Here is a 22,504-nt window from a genome sequence, read left to right as displayed (position 1 = left end):
AGCAACACAGAATTGTGAAGTGTGAGTCAGCTTCACCACGGAGGTCTGATCAGGGTGGGGACACTAAGTTAGAGCTTGGGAAGAATCCAGAAATTGGACAGACCCCCAGACAGTGACCATCATGAAGAAATATTTGATGGTGAATGAAGAAATCCTTGTTCCATTCCAGTAAATGGAACAAGACCACGCCTTGGGAGGCTCTTGACCAGGGGGTTACACAACGGGAGAATTTCAGCAGTGTTAACATTTTCTGTTTTTCTTAAGAGGCTAAACTTAAGACTAAAAGCAGAACACTTTGGTTGATTACTTGACTGGTGGAATAAGGATTCCCAGGTTGGCAACCTCCGGGATCTGGAGTGGAAGTAAGTGGAAGGCACTTGCTCCCGAGGGAGGGGGAGGGGCAGGTGAGTCTCGAGGCTGTGAGGCCAGGCTGGCAGCTTTGGATGGGCCCAAAGCTGTGAGGCGGCTGGGAGAGGGCAACAGCCTGCGTGGTTAGCAGAGACAGGCTAGGGTCAGCGTGATTTCACAAATAGGATAGTTATAAAATAAAACATTTTTTAATGGACAAAAAAGCAAAGTGAGTCACCTTTTTTAAAAGGTGAAATGCAGCAAAGGAAGACGTGGAGCAGTTTTTCCTATTTACAAAATGCCATTTGGAGTGGAGGTGGCCACCATCAGTAGTTGAGAAAATGTCTTTCACGTGAGACGGCCACAGAAGTGTGGTTCCTGGAACTGGCTCAGAAAGGCCACACACTGTCCTGGGTGAGGGAGAGTTTCCGTAAGGGAGCACCAAAAAGGCTCAGTCTTCTGTTTCTTCATATGTGGTCTCATCAAAGGGCCTGTCCAGCAGCGGCACCAACCGGTGACGGGAATACTTCAGCTGTAGTAGGTCCCCAACTTCATCTATCTCCTTGAGAGCCTGAAACATAAGACAGAGCAGAGGTGGTCAGAGCCAGGGGCTGCAGGCGTGGCCAGTGCTACCCATCCTCTGGTGGGAATGTTTGCATCCAGTGCATTTACTTGGGCCGGACCACAGTGCAGCTGTGCAAAGAGCTGCTTTCTGAGCAAGAACATGGGGCTGACTGAATAATGGGTTGTGAATAGCAGGTCTTCAGGATAAAGGGCATAATTCACCACAGTATGTTATGCTTGGCAGGAAAAGGAACATGTGCCCTGGACTTGCCAGGCCGGCCACAATGTGTTCTCTCTCCTTTTATACTTCAGTGCTTACTCTTTCCGGTATCATGCTCTAGAAAACTGACGAGAAGTCTGCGCTGAGATGCCTCCCAGATGCAAGATGGAGAAAGTCCCCAAAGTGGACTGCTGCCCTGACTCAGTAAGAACAAGTGGGAACGTGAAGAGGAGACGGTGTGGGTGAGGAATGCGCTGCAGGTGAGGGAGGAGCAGGGAAAGGACAGAGCTCGATTTGAGCTCCAGAACCCCAATCTTGGGAGATTATCTCATCTTCCCATCAAAACTCTGTCTCAGTATAATGTTCTTTCCTGTAAAATTAGCCCTTTATTTTTCAAAGAAAATAGATTACGTATAAGAAAATTCAAACAGTAAGGCAAGCTATGAAATGCAAAGTCTTCTTGATTGCTACATTGGTCTACCTGGTAGCGGTAATTCATGTATGTATGGTCTCTTACGTGTATTGAAGAAAAAAATCTCTTGAAGTATGACATACATACAGCAACATATGAATCAGAGTTCACAGAGTTAATGTTTCCAAAAAGCAGCACACAGTCGAAATAGAGGATTCCAATATAAGAAAGGGATGTGTTCAGAATTTCTCAAAAATTTACTGCAAGGATAGGGGAACTCTAAGCCCCATGTATATCTCAGAAAAATGTTTCAAATCCTAGATTCTAAGATTTTCTAATAAAAGAACCTGGCACAGGTCAAAGAATGCAGCTTTCAATTCACGGTAGCTCTGCAGCCCTGTTACTCACTCCCCAGACCCGTGGACGTGACCTAGTGGGTCTAATAACAAGCCTGGGGTGAATGCGCCTGGCTTCGGAGACAATGGCTCTATCTATGGCACCATCTCATTAGATTAAGAAACAGTAAGGTGGGCAGTAGAAGCCCTGTAACTCTCTGCATTCCATCATACCATCTACATCTTCTGTCCACTCTTATGGTTATAACAAGTAAAAATGTACACCTTCTACTTCAGAAGAGGGAATCAGTTCATTATTAGTAAAAAGACACATTTACCGATTCTTAAGTTTAACTTTTAAAAAATCAGTGTTTGTAGAGAGGAAAAGCCCACTAATAGTATTCCTTATTTATTCCAGCATAAGATAAAACATTCTTCACTCCAAATGTGAAAGATACAAAAAGCAAGTAAGAGCTGGATTCCAATGTGCTATCAGAACAGTGGTACCTTTGAGAAGAGTCTTAATTGAAAGCTCCATATGGAAACAATTTAAGGTTGAATTTCAGATGGGATACCGATTAGCCATTTATGCTCCTGACCTTTGATATAGAATTTTTTAAATTTAAAACAACACATGACTTACCACGATCACAGAGTAAAGGACATTTATGAACTCAAACTTCAGAAGAACTTAATATTTTTTCATCAATTTAAAAAAGAAAATGAATAGAGACAGGAATAAACCCACAGTAGCCCAAAGGGATCTAGATAACAAAATTTCTTCTGATCCCAAACCAAATATTTCAGATGAGCAAGTTTTATTTATATAAAAGGTAAAATTGTAACTAGAAACTGCCTGCTATTATGTGGGGTTACCTGGTTACATTAGAAATACAGAACCATTACAAGGACCACCATTTGTTAACAAATCGTCTATACCAGACCTCCGGATTATAGGGTAAGATGGATTCTTAGTTTAAAACGTGTTAATTATAGGGCTGAGTGTGGTCCTTTAATAAGAGTATTTTAGAACAGCTGGGCTCCTGAGGCAATAGCACTGCCCTTCTTATTTTTAAAAATAACACTTTAATGAGATACAATTCACATGCCACAATTTCACCTTTTGAAAGTGTACAAGTCAATGCTTTTAATATATTCAGAGTTGTACAACTTTCATCACTAATTGTAAAGCATATCACCTCAAAAAAGAAACCTCATACTCCTATCAATCAATCCCCATTCCTCCCTCGCCACTAGCCCTGATAACTACCAATCGATTTTCTTTTCTTTCTTAGTTTTAAAGAGTAATTTTAAAAAATCCTCAATATGTTTATTAATTTTAGAGAGAGGGAGAGAGGGAGGGAGGGAGGGAGGGAGGGAGGGAAGGAGGGAGGGAGAGAGAGAGGGAGAGAGGGAGAGAGGGAGGGAGGGAGAGAGGGAGAGAGGGAGAGAGGGAGGGAGGGAGGGAGGGAGGGAGAGAGAGAGAGAGAGAGACAGAGAGAGAGAGAGAGAGACAGAGACAGAGAGAGACAGAGAGAGAGAGAGAGAAACACTGTTCAGTTGCCTCCCATACATGCCCTGATCAGGAATTTGAACCTGCAACCTAGGTATGTGCCCTGACCGGAAATTGAATCTGCAACTTTTATTTTTTGGTGTACGGGATAACGCTCAAAACTGAGTCACCTAGCCAGGGGCACCAATCTATTTCCTGACCCTAGGAATTTGCCTATACAGGACGTTTTGTGTAAATGTGGTCTCGTGTCTGGCTTCTTTCACTTAACATAATGCTTTCTAAGTTCACCCATGCTGTAGGGTTCTGACTTTATCATTTTGCATGAGGTTATCCAATTGCCCAGCACCATCTGTTGAAGAGACTAGTCTTCCCCCATTGTCTAGCTTTGGTTCCCTTGTTGAAAATTAATTAGCCAGATGCTTGGGTTTATTTCTCTCAATGCTATTCCATTGGCCTGTAGGTATATCTGTATGCTAGAATCCCACTGTTTTGAATTATTCTACCTTTGTAGTAAGTTTTGAAATCAGGAACTTTGAGTCCTCCAACATCAATTTTCTTTTTTAATACTGTTTTGGTTATCTGGGGACCCTATAGTTCCATATGAATTTGAAGTTCCGCTTTAAATTTTCTGCAAAGAAAGCCATTGGGATTTTGATAGGGATTGCGCATTGGATTTTGGATCTTGCTGTACTGCCTGCCATCTTAACAATATTAAATCTTCCAATCCACAAACTCAGGATGTCTTTCCATTTACTTAAATCTTCTTTCAGCAATGTTTGAATGCTATCATAAATGTGCCTGGCACTGTGTTAGGTCTTGGGATAGAGAATGGACAAACCAGACTTAGCTCCTATCCTCAAGACTTCCTCAAGACTTATCTAATGGGGAGTATTTTCATAAACAATGACAGGTGTGAATAATTCCCTAAGAAGAAATCTTTTTAAAAAAAATATATATTTCTTTATTGATTTCAGAGAGGAAGAGGGAGAGAGAGAGAGAAAAACATCAATGATGAGAATCATTGATCAGCTGCCTCTTGCACGCCCCCTACTGGGGATTGAGCAAGCAACCCGGGCATGTGCCCTTTGCTGGAATTGAATCTGGAGCCCTTTAGTCCGCAGGCTGATGCTCTATCCACTGAGCAAAACTGGCTAGGGCCCTAAGGAAAAATATTAAGATTCCAAGGAAACATTAAGCAAGAGGGTTTGGGAATAGCCTTGAGCAAGGGGCCCTAAGGAAAAATATTAAGATTCCAAGGAAACATTAAGCAAGAGGGTTTGGGAATAGCCTTGAGCAAGTTTCCTTTAAGTGGAGATATGAAGAATGAGTAGGAATTAGCAGGGAAAAGATAAGAGAAGGCTCAAGAGAGAAAATCCTACAGACAAAAAGCCATACAAGATCGTTTAGAGTAGAAATATAGAGTAGAAAGAGAACTGTATAGTTAGAACGAGGGAGGGCGTGGAACAAGATGAAACCAGAAAATTCCCCAGAGTCCCAATGATCACACAGGGTCTGGTGGGTGATGCTAATGGTTTTTGTTTGTTCTTTTTTGGTAAACAGCAATATTTTAAGTAGCATTGTATATTCCCTCCTCTATTTTACTGGTAAATATCTTAGGTGCTCAAAGAACATCACGATCAACAACAAATAATTAATTTCACCTGATAATCAGGCCCTCTTAGTATAAGGTATTTTATACCAAGGTTAAAGTGTCTACTTACAGTATCAAGAATTTCTTTGGTATGAGCTGCTGACAGGCAAAACCTGGCTCTGGACTCAATAATAGGGGTGGCAGGAAATCCCACCACAACGACTCCGATGTTCCGCTTCAGCATCTCCCGTCCAAAGGCGCTGCAAAGGGAAAGCAAGGAAAAGAAACCAGGAAGAGTCATAAAGCATACAGTACAGAGGTGCTGCAGGGCTGAATGAGTTAAACTCCTGAGTGACAGGAGCTGGAGACTTCTATGAGGAATTTCCTCTTCAAGTTAACATGGACAGTTCACAAAGACTTTTTCTACTCAGTCCAAAAGTGGTTGTCTCCCAAATGGTTTTCTTCACAAAGGTGAAGAAGATAGTTGACAGAAACCAATTTTTAATAGGGCTTGTCTGAAGTAATTTGCAATTTTGGCCTTAAAGTGTCCCAGATATGTAACAGTGGTTCAGAGGCTTCAAAATGAACTAGCATTTAAAACCTGGCTCTTGAAGTGTTAGGCTTGGCAGTTTAAAAGACTCTTAAGGATGCAAAGGATCTGTTGTACCGTGGACTTTGGCTGGTAGAATGGCCGAGTAGCACTAACCCCCCAATAGCAGGCATTTCTTTGACTGAGGTGGGCATCAATCTGCCTCTGGAATTCAGTGTTTCCTTTGGTGTTGGTGAGGCCAGCACATCCCCAGGCTCCAGCTGCGTGAGTACCCAGCTCTCATTATCCCCCGACCCCAAGGCAACCTGGTGGCATGTGACCTTGTTCCACTTCTGTATCTTGTCTAAATAACATAATTCGCTCTCATGTAAATTCTGTTATATTTACTAAATTATGTTCTTTGTCTTTTCCTCTTTTTGACTTATTTTAATCCTTTTAAAAAAAATTTTCCCCTTAGTTGTTTAAAGTGTTTGTTTGAAAATAAAAAAGAACCCACACATTTTAATTACATTAGCAACTAATTACATCAGCGCCAGCCAGTCCCCACTCCCTCGAGTACCAGTACAATCTTCGATGTACTTCCTTTGTGGCAGCAAGGGCCCAAGTGCCTGCATCTTCAGCTCATGTTCCCAAACTGTCTAGTGACTTATTCCCATTCTGCTTCACTCTCTCTAAGTCTTAATTATGATGTACACAGTCAGCTTCACTGGGGCAAAATAGACACAGTCCTCTCTAAAGAAAGGGTTCTAGACTCAGTCAGTCTTCCAGACGGAATAACTCTTCCAGTTTATTCATGATAATTCCATTTCAAGAATGAGGAAAATTCTAAACCTCTGCCTGGCTCATTTCCACCACTGCTTCTGAAGGCCACAGGGCCAACTGCCCATATGACTTCCTGTTGAAAACTGAACTCCTCTTTTTGCCTAAGTGAGCACCTCTGCCCAATTTCCCCCTCATTATCATCGTAGGAATCACCATATTTCCAGGTTCCCTGATTGAATTTTCCCTCCTACTCACTTAATAAACATTACTGAGTGGCTGAATGCCAGGGCCTATGGTTGGTAACTGGGGATTCAAAGATGAATAAAATATTTGCTCCTTTAATGAATTTAATTAAACCTTATCCAATTTTATATTTAAGAATCAGTCAAAACTCACAAATCTGAATTATTTTCCATCTCTGGAACAATTTTGCATGTAATTACTTTGCAAATAATTATATTGGTTCATTTCATATTTGCTTTTCAAATGTCTTCTGGTTTTGTTATACACTGGAAGCCATTCTAGGACAAGGCTTCCTATTATACATACACCGTACAAGCCAAAGAAGCTGGTACAATCTGCACTTCGGATAATTATGCAATCACACGGCCTGACTGCATGGCTCACCTCTCGCCCTCATGGGCACTGCACTTCAGCTCCACTCACCTCCATGCTATTCTTCCCTTGGCTAAGCATGTTCCTGCCTTATGGCCTTTGCACAAAAGCTTCTTTCTCCAAGTGGCTAACTCTCTCTGCTCCTTTAAGCTCCAATGTCATCTTCCCTTCCCACTAAGGCTCACCCTGACCACCCCATTTAATGCTGTAAACTGCCCACCCACAGGGCATGCTTAATGCCCCATATATGCTCTGTATTTCCCATAGCTCTAAACACCTTCTCACATGTGACATAATTTACTTATCTATTATGTTTGTCTGACTGTCGCCCCACTAGAACGTAAGCTCCACGGGAGAGGGATTTTTACTTTTGTGTTTTGTTTGCTGATCTATCTCAACCCCCCAGAAGAGTGCATTAAACTCAAATGTATGTTTAATGAAAGACTAACAAATTAACATGTTTTACAAATTGGAATCTACTAATCAATGGCATATCTAGCAAATACATGTTAACATGAAGAAGCCAAGACAATTTTCCCTGACAAAATACCTAATCCTGAGTCTCACATCACAGAAACCTTAAGTCTAGAGAGACCAGTTTGTATTGTGCAATAAAACGTACCCGATTTTGGCTGGCATGTAAAGCATCAAAGGCACCACTGGAGAATCTTCATTTCCATAGATGATGAAGCCCATCTCTTTCAAACGTCTCCTGAAATACCTGGTATTTTCAGCTAATTGCTGTATACACTCTTTGCCTGGAAAATCATTGGAAGAGAAATAAAATAATATTAAGTAAAAAAGATCGCAATCGCCTCCATCTCCATTCTGTCTATCAGTCCTATTATTTATTTCTTCCTTTCCAACATAAAATATTTTTGCACAGCAAGCTGTATGAAATATAAATATATCTTGCTTTGTATTCTGTCACACTAGGTGTTGACAACAGATTTTATAGTAATGCACAAAGTTTAACAACTAATATTTCCATTGCACATTAGCGCCCTCAAACATTGTCATCTCATTTAACAGCCTACCATCCCTTTGCAGTAGGTAGGATATTTATTTTCATCTTCATTTTATAGATCAGGAGACTCTCACAAAGGTGGTGATTGGCTGGTAGTCACATGGTAATAAGAGGTACAGCTGAGACTAGAATCTAGGTCTCTCAACTTTAATATTCATTCCACCTAACGGTGCTGTGAATAATTTTACACATAAGACCAGAGATAGAGCCATATAGAGACCCAAATTTTCCTCTTAAGAGTTTGATTTTATGTTACATTTCCCTAAAACTCCTACCAGACAGCAACAGCATATCCATTTACATATATAAAAGCCTAAGCAGTCCTAACCGGTGTGGCTCAGTGGATAGAGCCTCGGCCTGCGGACTGAAAGGTCCCAGGTTCGATTCCGGTCAAGGGCATGTACCTTGGTTTGGGGCACATCCCCAGTGGGAGGTGTGCAGGAGGGAGCTGATCGATGTTTTCTCTCATCGATGTTTCTAACTCTATCCCTCTCCCTTCCTCTCTGTAAAAAATCAATACAAAAAAAAAAAAAAGCCTAAGCAACCAACTGACTGGTAGCTATGACTGACCACCATGGGGCAGAAGCTCAACGCAGGAGCAGAAGCCACAGGCATCGAAACATGGAACAGACTGATGAATCTCAGAGGGAAGGTGGGAGGGGGGAGAGTGGGAAGAGATTAACCAAAGATCTTATATGCATACTAGAGGCCTAGTACCGGTGGGGTCCCTTGGCCTGGCCCGTGGGATCGGGTCAAAACTGGCTCTCTGACAATCGCCGAGTGGTCCCGGATTGTGAGAGGGCGCAGGCCAGGCTAAGGGACCCCACCAGTGCACAAATCCGTGCACTGGGCCTCTAGTAATAATATAAAACCATATTTTTAATCCCACTTTGTCCATCTTCCCTATAACACCAATGGATGGAAACATACATTTCTCTAACTGCTAAGTGACTAAATGTTTGGCCTGTTTTTGACATTATGGTAGGTCAATCTATGAATAGATGTCCCAACAACTGTTCTGTAATAGAAAGCAAGCCATGAATTCAAAAGATGGTTTTAATTACGAATACACCCAAGTAAGAAAAGGTTTGCTGAGGGGGTTGGGGGAGATTGGAGAGGGTGAAGGAAGATAAATGGTGATGCTTGAAGGAGACTTGACTTGGAGTGTTGAATACACAATACAATGTATTATAGAATTGTACACCTGGAACTTATATATTTTTATTAACCAATGTCATCCCAATAAATCCAATAAGAAAAAAAGGTTTGCAGTCATTTTCTCATATATATTAGGAAGCCAGAAAATTATTATTAAAAAAACAAACATCATACAGTTCAAAAGATAAATCAATCAACCATAAATACAGATGGTTAATATATTTCCTTAGAATTAGAATACTACTCTATCCATCATTGATGGGAAGCTACGTTAGATATATTTGCTACAAATAACCCCAAATTGCCCTAGCCAGTTTGGCTCAGGTGGAGAGAGTGTCGGCCTATGAACCAAAGGGTCCTGGGGTTCAATTCCAGCCAAGGGCATGCAGGCTTCTCCCTGCCCCAGGCTCTGGTCAGGGCTCATGCAGGAGGCAATCAATTGATGTGTCTCTCTCACATTTATGTTCCTCTTTGTCTTTCCCTCTCTCTCTTCTACTCTTCCTAAAAATCAGTAGAAAAATACCTTGGGTGAGGATTAACAAATCATCCGAATTTAATACTCTCTATGTAAATAATTTCAAGTTGACCAAAATATAACGCTCAAACATAGATTAGCTTAGTATGAACTCTAATGAACATCACTAAAATTATGATATAACTCTTACAAATAATAAAGCAGACATTAAAGTGTGTTATATTTAAGTATGTTAAGGAATGATGAGTCATGTACTCTAGAAATAGCAATATATGCTTACTCTTATTTAAAGAAAGAGAATTCCACTCTGGCCATGATAGCATACCAGTGACCAGATTATCTTCCTGCTATAAACAATAGAAAACTGGATGAAGTCTATAAAACAATGGTTTCCAGGCACTGGGTCACAGGCAGTGGACTGAGAACGTTAACAGGAGGTGAGCCTTTGGATTGTCCCTGTGCTACTAAGAGCAGGTCCCAATCTGTTGCATAGGGCGGGGAACCTAGTCTTGTCAGTTGAGGACACCAGAGATGGGACTTGGAGAGGCTAAGGAGGCTAGAATTTGTTGGGCAGTGTATAGGAGAGGATGAGGGGATCTATGGAAGGGCCCCTTGAGAGCCTCTGGCAGAGTGCTGACCTTCGTAAGTATGAGAAGAAACCATCAGGGGCCGGGGAAGGATACACCAGAATGCAGCCAACTGAGTTGGGAATAGTTTTTATTTTCTCTCACCCACATGGAAAGACCTCAGAAGGGAATCACATTAGTAATGGAGCTAAATTAACCTGAGACTAAAAGTTGTGCTGGGCTTACTCTAACAAACCTTAAAAGTGAGTCTCAAAAGAATCCAATTGATTTCAAGAACAAAATCCAAAATTATCAAAAGGAATACAACAAAATGCAACGCCCAATAATGGAAATATATCTGACATATATTAAAAACAATCCACACATTCCTAGAAATGGGAAAATATGACCTACCACTAGGAGAAAATGCAATCAACAGAAAAGCATTATGTTAAATAAGCCAGTCACAAAAGACTATATACTAGTACACTGTATGAATTAATTTATAAAAAAATTTAAAGAGACAATTACAGTGACAGGAAACAGATCTGTGGTTGCAAAGGAATGGAGGAAGGATTGGTAGCAAAGGGATATGAGGAAACTTTTGAGGTGACAAAAATACTCTATCCCTTCATTGTAGTATGGTTACATGACTATACAGCTGTCAAAACTCATGGAATTATACACTTAAAATTGGTGAATTTCATTGTATGTAAATGATATCTCATTAAAGATGGTTTCTAAAAAATTGAGTGAACATTTGCATAATAGTGTACATTAATTTTTCTCATGCTCACTTTATCATTTTGCAACTTGCTATTTTCTTATCATACACTAAAAACATTTTATTTAAAAGTCCCAAGAAATATATTCCAAGAATATCAAGAAAAATTATCAATAAAGAAATGTTAAGAGATTTAGACCTTAACTTTTCCACTAATTGCTATATCATTTTAAATGTGTTTTTTTAAATATATTTTATTTATTTTTTACAGAGAGGAAGAGAGAGGGATAGAGAGTTAGAAATATCGATGAGAGAGAAACGTCGATCAGTTGCCTCCTGCACACCCCCTATTGGGGATGTGCCCGCAACCAAGGTACATGCCCTTGACTGGAATCGAACCTGGGACCCTTGAGTCCGCAGGCCGACGCTCTATCCACTGAGCCAAACCGGTTTCGGGTTTTTTAAATGAAAGAAGTGGAAATCTCACTCTCACCATTCATCATCTGTTCCCTGACAGTAAGAGTCCCAAAAGAAAATACATATAAATTAACACATGTATACACAACCCGAAGATATTGGGAAGAGGCATTTAAAATTCCCAACTTATATATCCTTTATATTGCTGAATAGTATTCCTTAGTAAAGGTATACCAGAATTTATTTATCCTTCATATGTTAATGAATATCAGACTTGAGATTATCAACCTACATTTTGGCAGCTATAAATTCAGATGAAAAACAATTCTCTACTTATAAGGTCACTAATTAAAAAAGATATATGTTCCCTTATATTCACTGCAGCATTATTTACAATAGCCAAGATACAAAAACAACCTAAGTGTCCATCAATGAATGAGTGAATAAAGAAGGTATGGTATGTGCATGCCTGTGCATGCGCACACAGTCTCAATCATAAAAAAGATGAAAAATTACCATTTGTGATAACATGGATGGATGTTGAGGATATTATGCTAAGTGAAATAAATCAGACGGAAAAAAACAAAACCTGTATGATTTAATTCATGTGGAATATAAAACAAAAAAGTAACAAATTAATAAACATAACAAAACAAAAACAAACCCATAGATATAAACAGAAAGGTGGTAATCATAGGGAAAGGAATGTGGGAAGATGAAATGGGTAAAGGAGGTCAAATATATGGTAATGGAGAGAAACTAGACTTTTGCATACCTGAAATTTGCTATTTAAGCAATGTTACCTTAATAAAAAAATAAATTAATTTTAGAATGTTTAGCTTTGTTAAAAAAAAATATAACTCTTAAAAGGTCTTTATCGCCGAAACCGGTTTGGCTCAGTGGATAGAGCGTCGGTCTGCGGACTGAAAGGTCCCAGGTTCGATTCCGGTCAAGGGCATGTACATTGGTTGTGGGCACATCCCCGGTGGGGGTTGTGCAGGAGGCAGCTGGTCGATGTATCTCTCTCATCGATGTTTCTAGCTCTCTATCCCTCTCCCTTTCTCTCTGTGAAAAATCAATAAAATATATTTTAAAAATTTTAAAAAAAAAAAGGTCTTTATCCTTGCCCAAGAGCACAGATGGATACATAAGAAGTCAGCATTCTTCTCTAGTTTTCAAACATAAATCTTTATTTTTAAGTGCAATAAAAAGCTTAAGAGCAATTTGGAGAACACCTCTACTAATTTCTTCTGAACTTTACAACTGAACCTCACTCTGTGGTGGTCCTTTAAGACTGCATCAATATGGTTTGTTAGAATGAAACCATTTTTAGAACCTCTTTTATAAAAATCCACAGCTTGGCATGAAAAAGTAAATTTGTGTCATTTATTTCTAGTACTATTTACACAGAATTTATGTTTCAAAGAATATATAGCATGTACTCACCTGCTTAAATAGTAGTATAATTTTCAATTTAGCTGATGAACTTTTATATAACATGACATAATCAACAAAGTGTGTTTGAGTCTGAAACTTCAAAAATAACATTTATGGTGTTAACTGAACTTTTTCAAAATAAAGGACAGAAATATAAATGATGTTCAGCCAGAGTTGCTCTCCTAACTCACAGCTCCTAATCTTCTTAGATTTCCTGGATATGCTGATATAATCTGCCTTCCTGGGGAAAATAAAATAAAATTACTGCTACTCTTCAGACTTATACTTTCCAGTTAATTATAATGGGCTGGAAAAATCTGAAATCAAAGCACTTCTTTTCCCCTCCTCCTATTCTTCTTAAAGGTCACAATCTCAAGCAGGTAAGGGTTTTCTAAATTTAGGGTCCCCCAAATAAAACAGATAGCCCCCAAAATGGTTTCAGTTAGTTAAGGCACTTGAGGTGGGATAAAATATGGAAAAAGTCTACCCACCGCCATGTTCTAATTTATACTATCAAAAACATTTCATTGTGGATAGTTTTTATCTCTTTAATATTTTATGTCTAATAAAGTATTAACTATCAATCATTTACTTTAACCATCTGTCCAAGGTCTTGTTTTACTATTTGGAAAATTAGGGTTTTTTTTGTAATATATATTACTTTGGTTGAATTATACTGCAGAGTAGAAAGGAACATGTTTTACTCCTGTGGTTTTTCCCTTCAAAAGCATTTAAAAAAAAAACACAGCCTTAGCTAGGTAGCTCAGATGGTTACAGCATTGTCCCAATACACCAAGGTTTTGGGTTTGAGCCCTGGTCAGGGCACATACAAGAATCAACTAATGAATGCATAAATAAGTGGAATAACAAATCGACATTTCTCTCTCTCCTCCTCTCCCTCTCTAAAATCAAAAACTAAAAATTAAAACGCACACACACACATACACACACAGATGAAAAACAGAATAAGCCCAGATAGCCTCAGTGTTTACTTTGCCTATATTAAGAATATGTCTCCGCTGATAATCTAAAACTGGAGTTTATATCTTAAAGACCTCCTATACAAGTGTTTACAGTATTAGGTAAGTCAAATCACATGCAAACTATGTTTCCAAAGGCTAGTCCCATAGTAATTATGGAAGCTTTTAGTACAGACTCCTTTTAAGGCAAAGAAAATATGTAATATAGCAAGCACAATGCTAGGTTCGATAAGTGCTTTTTTCCCTCCCCCTTTTCCAGGAAAGTAATTTCTAACCATAAGAAAATTATATTTTGCTTCAGTTACTATATCTCTAAATATTACCAGGTCAACTACTAACCCACCTTACCTCCTGATAAGAAAGATACACTGAGTCTGACCGGTGTTGCCCAGTGGTTGAGCATCAACCCATGAATGAAGAGGTTACGGGTTTGATTCTTTGTCAGGGTACATGCCTGGGTTGCGGGCTCAACCCCTAGTATGGAGCATTCAGGAGACAGCCAATCAATGATGTTTCTCTCTCGATGTTTTTACCTCTCTATCCCTCTCCCTTCCTCTCTCTCTCAAAAAAAAAATCAATTAAAAAATAGCATTAAAAAAGAAAGATATATTGAGGCCCTAGATTGGTAGCTCAGTTGGTTAGAGTGTCATCTCGATACATCAAGGTGGAGGGTTTGATTCCTGGTCAAGGCACATAGAGGAATCAAACAATGGATGCATAAATAAGTGGAACAACCAATCAATGTCTCTGTCTCTCTGTCTTTCTCTCTCTCTAAAATCAATCAATTAAAATTAAAAAAAAAACAAACACCAAAGATATACTAAACCTGAACATACTAGTATGCCTACTCTATGACCCAACAATTCCACTTCTAGGTACATATATCCATCAGAATTGTGTACCAAAAAAAACAGGTAAAACAGGTACAAGAATGTCACTCTTGATAACAGCCAAAATCAATACACAACCCAAATGCCCATCAGCACAATGGATAAACTGTAAGAGAGTCAAACAACGGGAAACTAGGTAGCAATAAATATTTATTCCAACTCAACATATGGGTGAATCTCAAAGATATACTGATTAATATAATATGCCAGATTCAAAAGAAGGATTATATATAAAGACTGTACGTAAGCCCGGCAGGCATGGCTCAGTAGTTAATCACTGACATATGAACCAGGAGGTCACGGTTTGATTCCCGGTTGGGGCACATGCCCGGGTGGTGGACTCGATCCCCAGTGTGGGGAGTGCAGGAGGCAGCCAATCAACGATTCTTTCTCATCACTGAAGTTTCTATCTCTCCCTCTCCCTTCCTCTCTGAAATCAATAAAAAATATATTAAAAAAAAAAAAGATTGTATGTAAGATTCCATTTATATGAATTTCAAGAATGGGCAAGACTAATATACAGAGTGAAAATATTGGTTTATTTTTGGCAAAGAGGAATGGACTAGAAGAAGCACAAGACAGTCTTCTGGGATACTAGAAATATTCTATTCCGTAATCAGGTGGTGGTTAGATGGGTGTGTTTTTATTCATTGAATTGAATGCCTAAGATTTGTGCACTTCACTGTATGAATGTAAACACTTAAATAAAAATAAAAATTTAAATACTTGGAAAACCAACTGCAGTTAAAAATCTGGAAATGAGCCCTAGCTGGTTTGGCTCAGTGGATAGAGTGTCAGCCTGTGGACTGAAGGGTCCCAGGTTCGATTCTGGTCAAGGGCACATGCCCGGGTTGCGGGCTCGGTCCCCAGTGGGGGGGCATCCACGAAGCAGCCAATCAATGATTCTCTCTCATAATTGATGTTTCTCTCTCTCTCTCTCTCTCTCTCTCTCTCTCTCTCTCTCTCTCTCCCCCTTTCCCTCTCCCTTCCTCTCTGAAATAAATAAAAATGTTAAAAAAAAAAAAACTAGAATGAGGTTAAACTTCTGGTATCTCAATTCATAATCTTAAATATATCCAACTACAATTTAATAATCACCCTTTTACCATGCAAACAAAAGAAACAAGCCCAAAACAGAACTATATAGATTTTACAGTAGTAGACTCAGGAATTCGCTTTGCCTTTGTTGTTTCAGTTTAATTAGAAAAAAAAAAAATCAAAATATTTGATGTTGGGTGTTCCAGGAATTAAGACAGGGGAAGTGTTATGAAAACAGCACTTCAGAGTTAAAGGCAGGAAACGAAAGGATAAAGGGCCTGGGCCTTACTCTTTCCTCCTTTCCCTTTTAAAATAATCATATGAATAAATGCACAAATCTGACAATGTTGGCCATTTATTTTCTATCTCTGCATCTACTTCCATTCCCATAAAGTCACCTTTCCCCCTAGATGTTTTAGTACTAGGGGTTTCTTGTACATATTCAGCTAAGAGGGAGAGGTTGATGGAAGCCTGGCACAGTATTGGAAGCTAATCGTGTTCAGGCTGCCTACTGGAAGACTGTCTTTTAGTAGCGCTATGGCACATTATAACGGAAACTTTTAGGATGCAATGGAGTACAGAACTATTCAGCAAAGAAAAAGTTTAAATGACATCACAGTAGTACTAAAGCATGGACCAATACGTCATGCTCACGGAAAATGTCAATTTGGAATTTAAAAAGCTTAAACATCTCTGGGTGAGCATAGTATCAACGTATAACAAAAGTTCTCCTGAAACTGTAGGGGGGAAAAAGTGTTTTCTAGGAAGACTGGAAACTGAAATTCTGAAGGTCAAATATAACTCTGACAATAAGTAATAATTTTCTTAGAACTAACACTTTTGCTGAATTAGAAAAGAGGGATGGGGTTGTTTGGAAAGTAGAGGGCTTGAGTTCCATTTTAAAAGAGGGGAAACTGAGCACAATGAGTATACACAGAGAGTTTAAGGAAGGCTGGACTGTACCAGGGCTTAAGATGTTCTTAAACTAAACAGACCTTACGTAAACAGAACATTCCTTACATGTGCAAGCATATCCTTTAATAGTGAGAATTGCTGGGATTCCTGATTCCACTTAATCAGGAAATCAGTTACACAAATAACTTTTACTTCTTTTAAGAAAGGGGAAGTAGGGTTGACAAGTGAACATTTAGAATTGATATTTACTAACTGTAATAAAAAAAAATTTCTGAGGTCTCTGGGGTTTTTAGGAGCCCAGAGGTTATTCATATTATCCTATATAATAAAAGAATAGTAGGCAAATTGTCCCCTCGACCAGGAGTTGACCAGGAGTTCGACCAGGGGGTGGGGCAGGCCAGGGGAAGGGAGGGAGGCCCCAGCTGGCGGCAGCAGGGGCAGCAGGAGGCTGGGGGAAGGGAGGGAGTACCCGGCCCGCAGCTGTCGGCCGCTAGGGAACCTACCAGTGCATGAACCAGAGAGGAGGGAGCCTGATTCCAGGGTGCATCACCCGAGAACCACTCTCTCACAATCCAGGACCCCTTAGGGATGTCGGAGAGCTGGTTCCTGCCTGATCCCTGCAGGCCAGGCCGAGGGACCCCACCAGTGCATGAATCCGTGCACCAGGCCTCTAGTTTATTCCATATTAATGAACTATTTCATCAAATTTAATATTGTCAATTACAGAAAAATATGACATATTTGTGTTAATAAGTTCCTCAAGTAAGAGTTAAAAGAAACTTTGCACATACAGTTTCTACAGGCTATAGAGTTTCTTAGAGAAACTTAAAAAAACAAATACTAGCCCTAGCCAGTTTAGTTCAGTGGACAGAGCGTTGGCTCTCCGGATGAAGGGTCTCAGGTTCAATTCTGGTCAAGGGCATGTACCTCAGTTGTAGGATCGATCCTAAGTGTGGGAGGCAATCAATTGATGTGTCTCTTTCACACTGATGTTTCTCTCTCTCTTTCTCCCCACCTCCCTTCCACTCTCTCTAAAAATCAATGGGAAAATATCCTTGGGTGAGGATTAAAAAAACAAACAAACACAAACAAAACACACACACACACACACACAATACTAAAGTAGAGCTTGGAGGCTACTAACATTTTTGAAACCTCAGGGAAGCCTATCATTAAGATATAAAACTACTTCTTAAAAAAACCTCAATAATCTAGTACAGGGGTCCTCAAACTTTTTAAACAGGGGGCCAGTTCACTGTCCCTCAGACCGTTGGAGGGCCGGACTATAGTTTAAAAAAAACTATGAACAAATTCCTATGCACACTGCACATATCTTATTTTGAAGTAAAAAAACAAAACAGCAAAAACACCCACATGTGGCCCGTGGGCCATAGTTTGAGGATGCCTGATCTAGTATATAAAAATAATTAAATAATAAAGATTTCACTTATTTCTTATGTATTTGCTAGTGATATCTACCTACCTACCTACCTACCTACCTATCTATTTATCTAATAGAGAAATTTGCTAATTAACCGGGACACTGTAACGGGTCGACCGGACAGGAGGAGGTTGCGCATGCAGCGTCGGGGCAGGGTGGCAGGGGCCTCTGCGTGCCTGCGCTGGAAGAGGGCCTGATCAGCAGTGGCTGCGGCTGCTTCAAGGGCTGGAGCGAGAGGCAGGGCCAAACTGGCAGCGGCCGTGGCTGTTGCAGGCCCAGAGAGCGAGGCAGGGCCGGACTGGAAGCAGCCACGGCTGCTGCAGGGCCTGGGGAGGGAGGCAGGGCTGGACTGGCGACTCGAGGGTGGATTTCAAATCGCGCGCTGGGCTTCTAGTATATCTATGCTAATAAAAGGGTAATATGTAAATTGGTCACGACGCCCTCACAGTAACAACCGAACAGCGGGCTGCATGGGGCGACAAGGCTGGCAGGGGGGTTAGTGAGGGACGACCAAACGACTGACCAGCAGGCTGAGTGGGGCGACCAGGCCAGCAGGGGGTTAGTGAGAAACAACCAAACAACTGACCAGCAGGCTGCGTGGGGCGACCTGGCCAGAAGGGGGGGGGGCAGTGAGGGGCAACCAGGCCAGCAGGGGGGGGGGCAGTGAGGGGCGACCAGGACAGCAGGGGGGCAGTGAGGGACGATCTGGACAGCGGGGGCAGCAGTTGTGGGCAACCAGGTCGGCAGGGGAGCGGATAGGGGGTGATCAGGCTGGCAGGCAGAAGCGGTTAGGGGCAATCAGGCAGACAGGCAGATGAGCGGTTAGGAGCCAGCAGTCCCAGATTGTGAGAGGGATCCCAGATTGGAGAGGGTGCAGGCTGGGCTGAGGGACAACCCCCCGACAAATGCACTAATTTCATGCACCAGGCCTCTAGTATATATATGTAGAAGCCCAGCGACCGAACAGAAGAACAACCAGAATGACTGGAGTGACTGGTTGCTATGACGCACACTGCGGCGGCCAACCAGCCCTACTGGGCCCCCCCAAACTCCCACGGCCCCTCTTCCCAGTCGGCCCTATCCCTGATCGGCCCCCCTCTCCCATTTCGAGGTGCCCAAGAGCTGCCCTGAGGCCTGGAGCCCCAGGGGGGAGGGGCTTAGTTCCTGGCTGTGCTCCTCCAGACCTCAAGAGCACCAAATTACAAATAAGGTTGCCACAAGGGAGGCCTGGCCAGCAAGTGTGAGGAACACACAGCAAAGAGTGTGAGAACTGAGGAAAAGCCTACCTAAAAGAACCTCCACTAGGAGCAGCCACGCTCCTCACCCCCAACTCCAGCCCAGCCCGCAGGCTGCCTGACAGATGCTACTGCGAGGCAGGTGCGGAGAGGGCTCCTGGGCATTCGAGGGGGGTGCACTGCAACCCTGCACGCCACCGTTGCCCCTCACTAACCTGTGCCCATTGCCGTGCAACTGCCCCCTCGCACTCACACTGCTGCTGCAGCCACCTAAGCCTCCTCCTGCACTGCGCCCCTGCTTGGCCTCGGGCACCCCATTCTCGCCCCGCCCTGCCTCGCCTGTTTACAATGATTGGGATGAACAGGACAGATTGGCCCAGCACGCAAGCGCATTCCCTCCTCCCGCCTCAGACGGCTTCCCGGGCCCTCCACTCTGCACTGACGGATAAGGCTGACCTGGGCAAGCGCCTGGTGCCCTTGCGCGGGGTATGCTGGGAGGTGTAGTTCTCCGAAACAGGAGGGCCCTTTGTGGAGGAAGCACACTACAACTCCCAGGAAGCACCACACCTCCTGTGGCCCTGAAGCTCGCGGAGGAGACTGAGGGAGCGTGCGAAAGAATGCATGGTGCTGGTGCTCTAGGGGCGCCTGTGCAGTTCCTGATCTTGGGGGACCGGTGGGACATATACCAACTGCCTGCCGCCCCTGCCGATCGAGGGGGGGGCTGGCCGGGTGGGGGCAGTCAGCCAACCTCTCCTGGCCGCCCCCCTAATTGGCCCCCTACCATTAGGGGCGGGTTGGCGGACCCCACCCGTGCACGAATTTGTGCACTGGGCCTCTAGTAGGAGATTAAAAGTGGTATAGAGACCATTACACCAAAGGCAAAAATCTCACCAGGAAGACTACATAGAAAGGGGAGAATGTATCCTGTGCTAGACAAGCAGACGCTAAATATATCCTGAGATCTACCCTCTGTGTGCCAGATACTGTTTTGGACCTTAGTTATTTTGTATAGAATGAAAGAGAAAAAACTCCTGCCTGCATGGAGCTTACTTTCCAGTGTGGGAGATGGACAACAAAAAGATAAATGCCTCATCCAAGTGCACTTGAGAAAGGACCTGAATGAGCTGGGTGCTATCTCCATAAAGCACCAAGGCTGGCATTTTGAAACATATTTTTATATATTTTAGAGAGGGAGAGGGAGAGAGAGAGAGAAACATCAATGATAAGAGAGAATCATTGATTGGCTGCCTCCTGCACACCCCACATTGGGGATCGAGCCCACAACCCGGGCATATGCCCTGACTGGGAATTGAACCGTGATCTCCTGGTTCACAGGTTGACGCTCAACCACTGACCCATGCTGGCTGGGTGCATGACTGGCATTTTTAAGGGCCAGGTAAGCCAGTGTGAATGGAGTTGAGGGAGGGAGGGGATGGGGTGGAATAGATGAGGTCAACAAAGGGCCTGATCACAAGGGCCTCACAAGTCTTCACTATATGAGTTAAAGAAGTATAAGGAACCCCCTGGAAGGGTTCTTCAACAGAGGATTCCTATGATATCCTACATTTCAACCAGATTACCCCAAGTGCTATATTTAGAATAGATTCAAAGACAGAAGCAGAGAGAACACGGGAAAGATGATGGCTTGGACTATGGCAATAGCAATGGATATGAAAGTGGATGGAGAGTATACAATTGAACCTTGAACAACATGGGTTTGAATTGTGCAGGTCCACTTACATGTAGGTTATTTTCAATAAATATACATTTGACCCTTCGTAACCCTGGGTTTCACATCCTTGGATTACTGCAGATGTGGAGGGCTGACTGTATGCATTGTACTACACCATTTTATTTATTTACTAGAGGCCCTGTGCATAAAATTCATGCACGGGGGGTGGGGGAGGCTTGTCCCTCAGCACAGCCTGCACCCTCTCCAATGTGGGACCCCTCTCACAATCCAGGACTGCTGGCTCCCAACCGCTCGCCTGTCTGCCTGCCTGATTGCCCCTAATTGCTTCTGCCTTCCAGCCTGATCACCCCTAACCACTCCCCTGCCAGCCTGATCGACACCTAACTGCTCCTCTGCCAGCCCGATTGTCCCTAACTGCCCTCACCTGCAGGCCTGGTCCCCCCAACTGCCCTCACCTGCAGGCCTGGTCCCCCCCCCCAACTCCCCAACTGTCCTCCCCTGCATGCCTGGGTCTCCCCCAAACTGTCCTCCCCTGCATGCCTGGGTCCCCCCCCCCCCCAGCTGCCCTCCCTTGCAGGCCTGCTCTCCCCCAATTGCCCTCCTCTGCTGGCCTGATTGCCCACAACTGCTCTCCCCTGCAGGCCATCTTGTGGCAGCATCTTGTGTCCACATGGGGGCAGCCATCTTGTGTGTTGGAGTGATGATCAATTTGCATATTACTCTTTTATTAGATAGGATTTTTAAAAATCCTCACCAGAGGATATGTTTTAATTGGTTTTAGAGAGAGAAGGAGGAAGAGAGAGGAGAAAAAAACATCGATGAGAGAAAGACCCGAGAGAGAAACACCAATTGGCTACCTCACACCCCGAATGGGGGTTTGAACCCCCAACCTAAAATGTGCCCTGACTGGGAATTGAATTTGAAACCTTTTGATGTACGGGACGATGCTCCAATCAACTGAGCCACCTGGCCAGGGCTGTTCTACATCATTTGATATGAGGGACTTGAGCATCAAAGATCTTGGTATTCACAGGATCCTAGAAACAGTATCCTGCAGAAACCGAGGGACAACTACTAGTATATCTCAAAAGTAGACCGAAATGAATCTTGTCTAGGAGGGACAGACCAACCAGAGTCAGGAAAGGCATCAAGGAGTCAAAATATTTTATTGGAACTCTTTGCATAGATTGTATTCTAATTTTCAGCCCTGTTTATTTATCTTCATTTTTGCTTGACTGATCCATCTGCTATGTCTGATTATTAAATCCAAGTGAAAGGAGACAGGAATCATGATAAGTTTAAGGAGGAACAATCCACAAGCTCTGGTGATTAAATACACAGGGAATAAAGAAGGACAGAAAATACAATAATAGGGATTCCTTGTTTTGACCACTTCATGAATAGTGATGTCACTATCTGAGATGGAGAACACAAAGGAAAAAGCAGGTTTGAGAGAAAACAAATGGAAAAGGCAAGAAAACTTTATAGAAACAAAACTCAATTTTTATAAGCAAGTATTTGTAGAGTCTAAAGGCTTAAAATTAAGTAGGTCAAGCTACTGCTTCTGAATTTGGATTGTATATTTAAAGTTAATTACT

At 42.2% G+C, this 22,504-nt stretch overlaps 1 protein-coding gene across 2 annotated transcripts in view; it reads right to left on the bottom strand.

Annotated features, from left to right (window-relative positions):
* Nucleotides 1–535: 535 nt before the first annotated feature.
* SPTLC2 (serine palmitoyltransferase long chain base subunit 2) overlaps nucleotides 536–22,504 on the bottom strand; it is a 97,776-nt gene continuing 75,807 nt past the window's right edge. Inside the window, exons 10-12 of one of the 2 annotated variants that reach the window (XM_008138784.3) lie at nucleotides 7,533–7,668; nucleotides 5,114–5,243; nucleotides 536–919 (exon numbers count right to left, since the gene is read on the bottom strand). In XM_008138784.3, coding sequence (XP_008137006.1) covers nucleotides 800–919; nucleotides 5,114–5,243; nucleotides 7,533–7,668 — 386 coding nt within the window. In that variant the 3' untranslated portion in view covers nucleotides 536–799. Of the gene's footprint in view, nucleotides 920–5,113; nucleotides 5,244–7,532; nucleotides 7,669–12,859; nucleotides 12,956–22,504 lie in introns of those variants that run through there. The other variant, XM_028141311.2, reaches the window with a different exon arrangement.

The sequence above is a fragment of the Eptesicus fuscus genome, chromosome 5 (assembly GCF_027574615.1).
Source record: "Eptesicus fuscus isolate TK198812 chromosome 5, DD_ASM_mEF_20220401, whole genome shotgun sequence".
Taxonomy (NCBI): Eukaryota; Metazoa; Chordata; class Mammalia; order Chiroptera; family Vespertilionidae; genus Eptesicus; species Eptesicus fuscus.
This window is presented reverse-complemented; position numbering and strand designations above follow the sequence as displayed.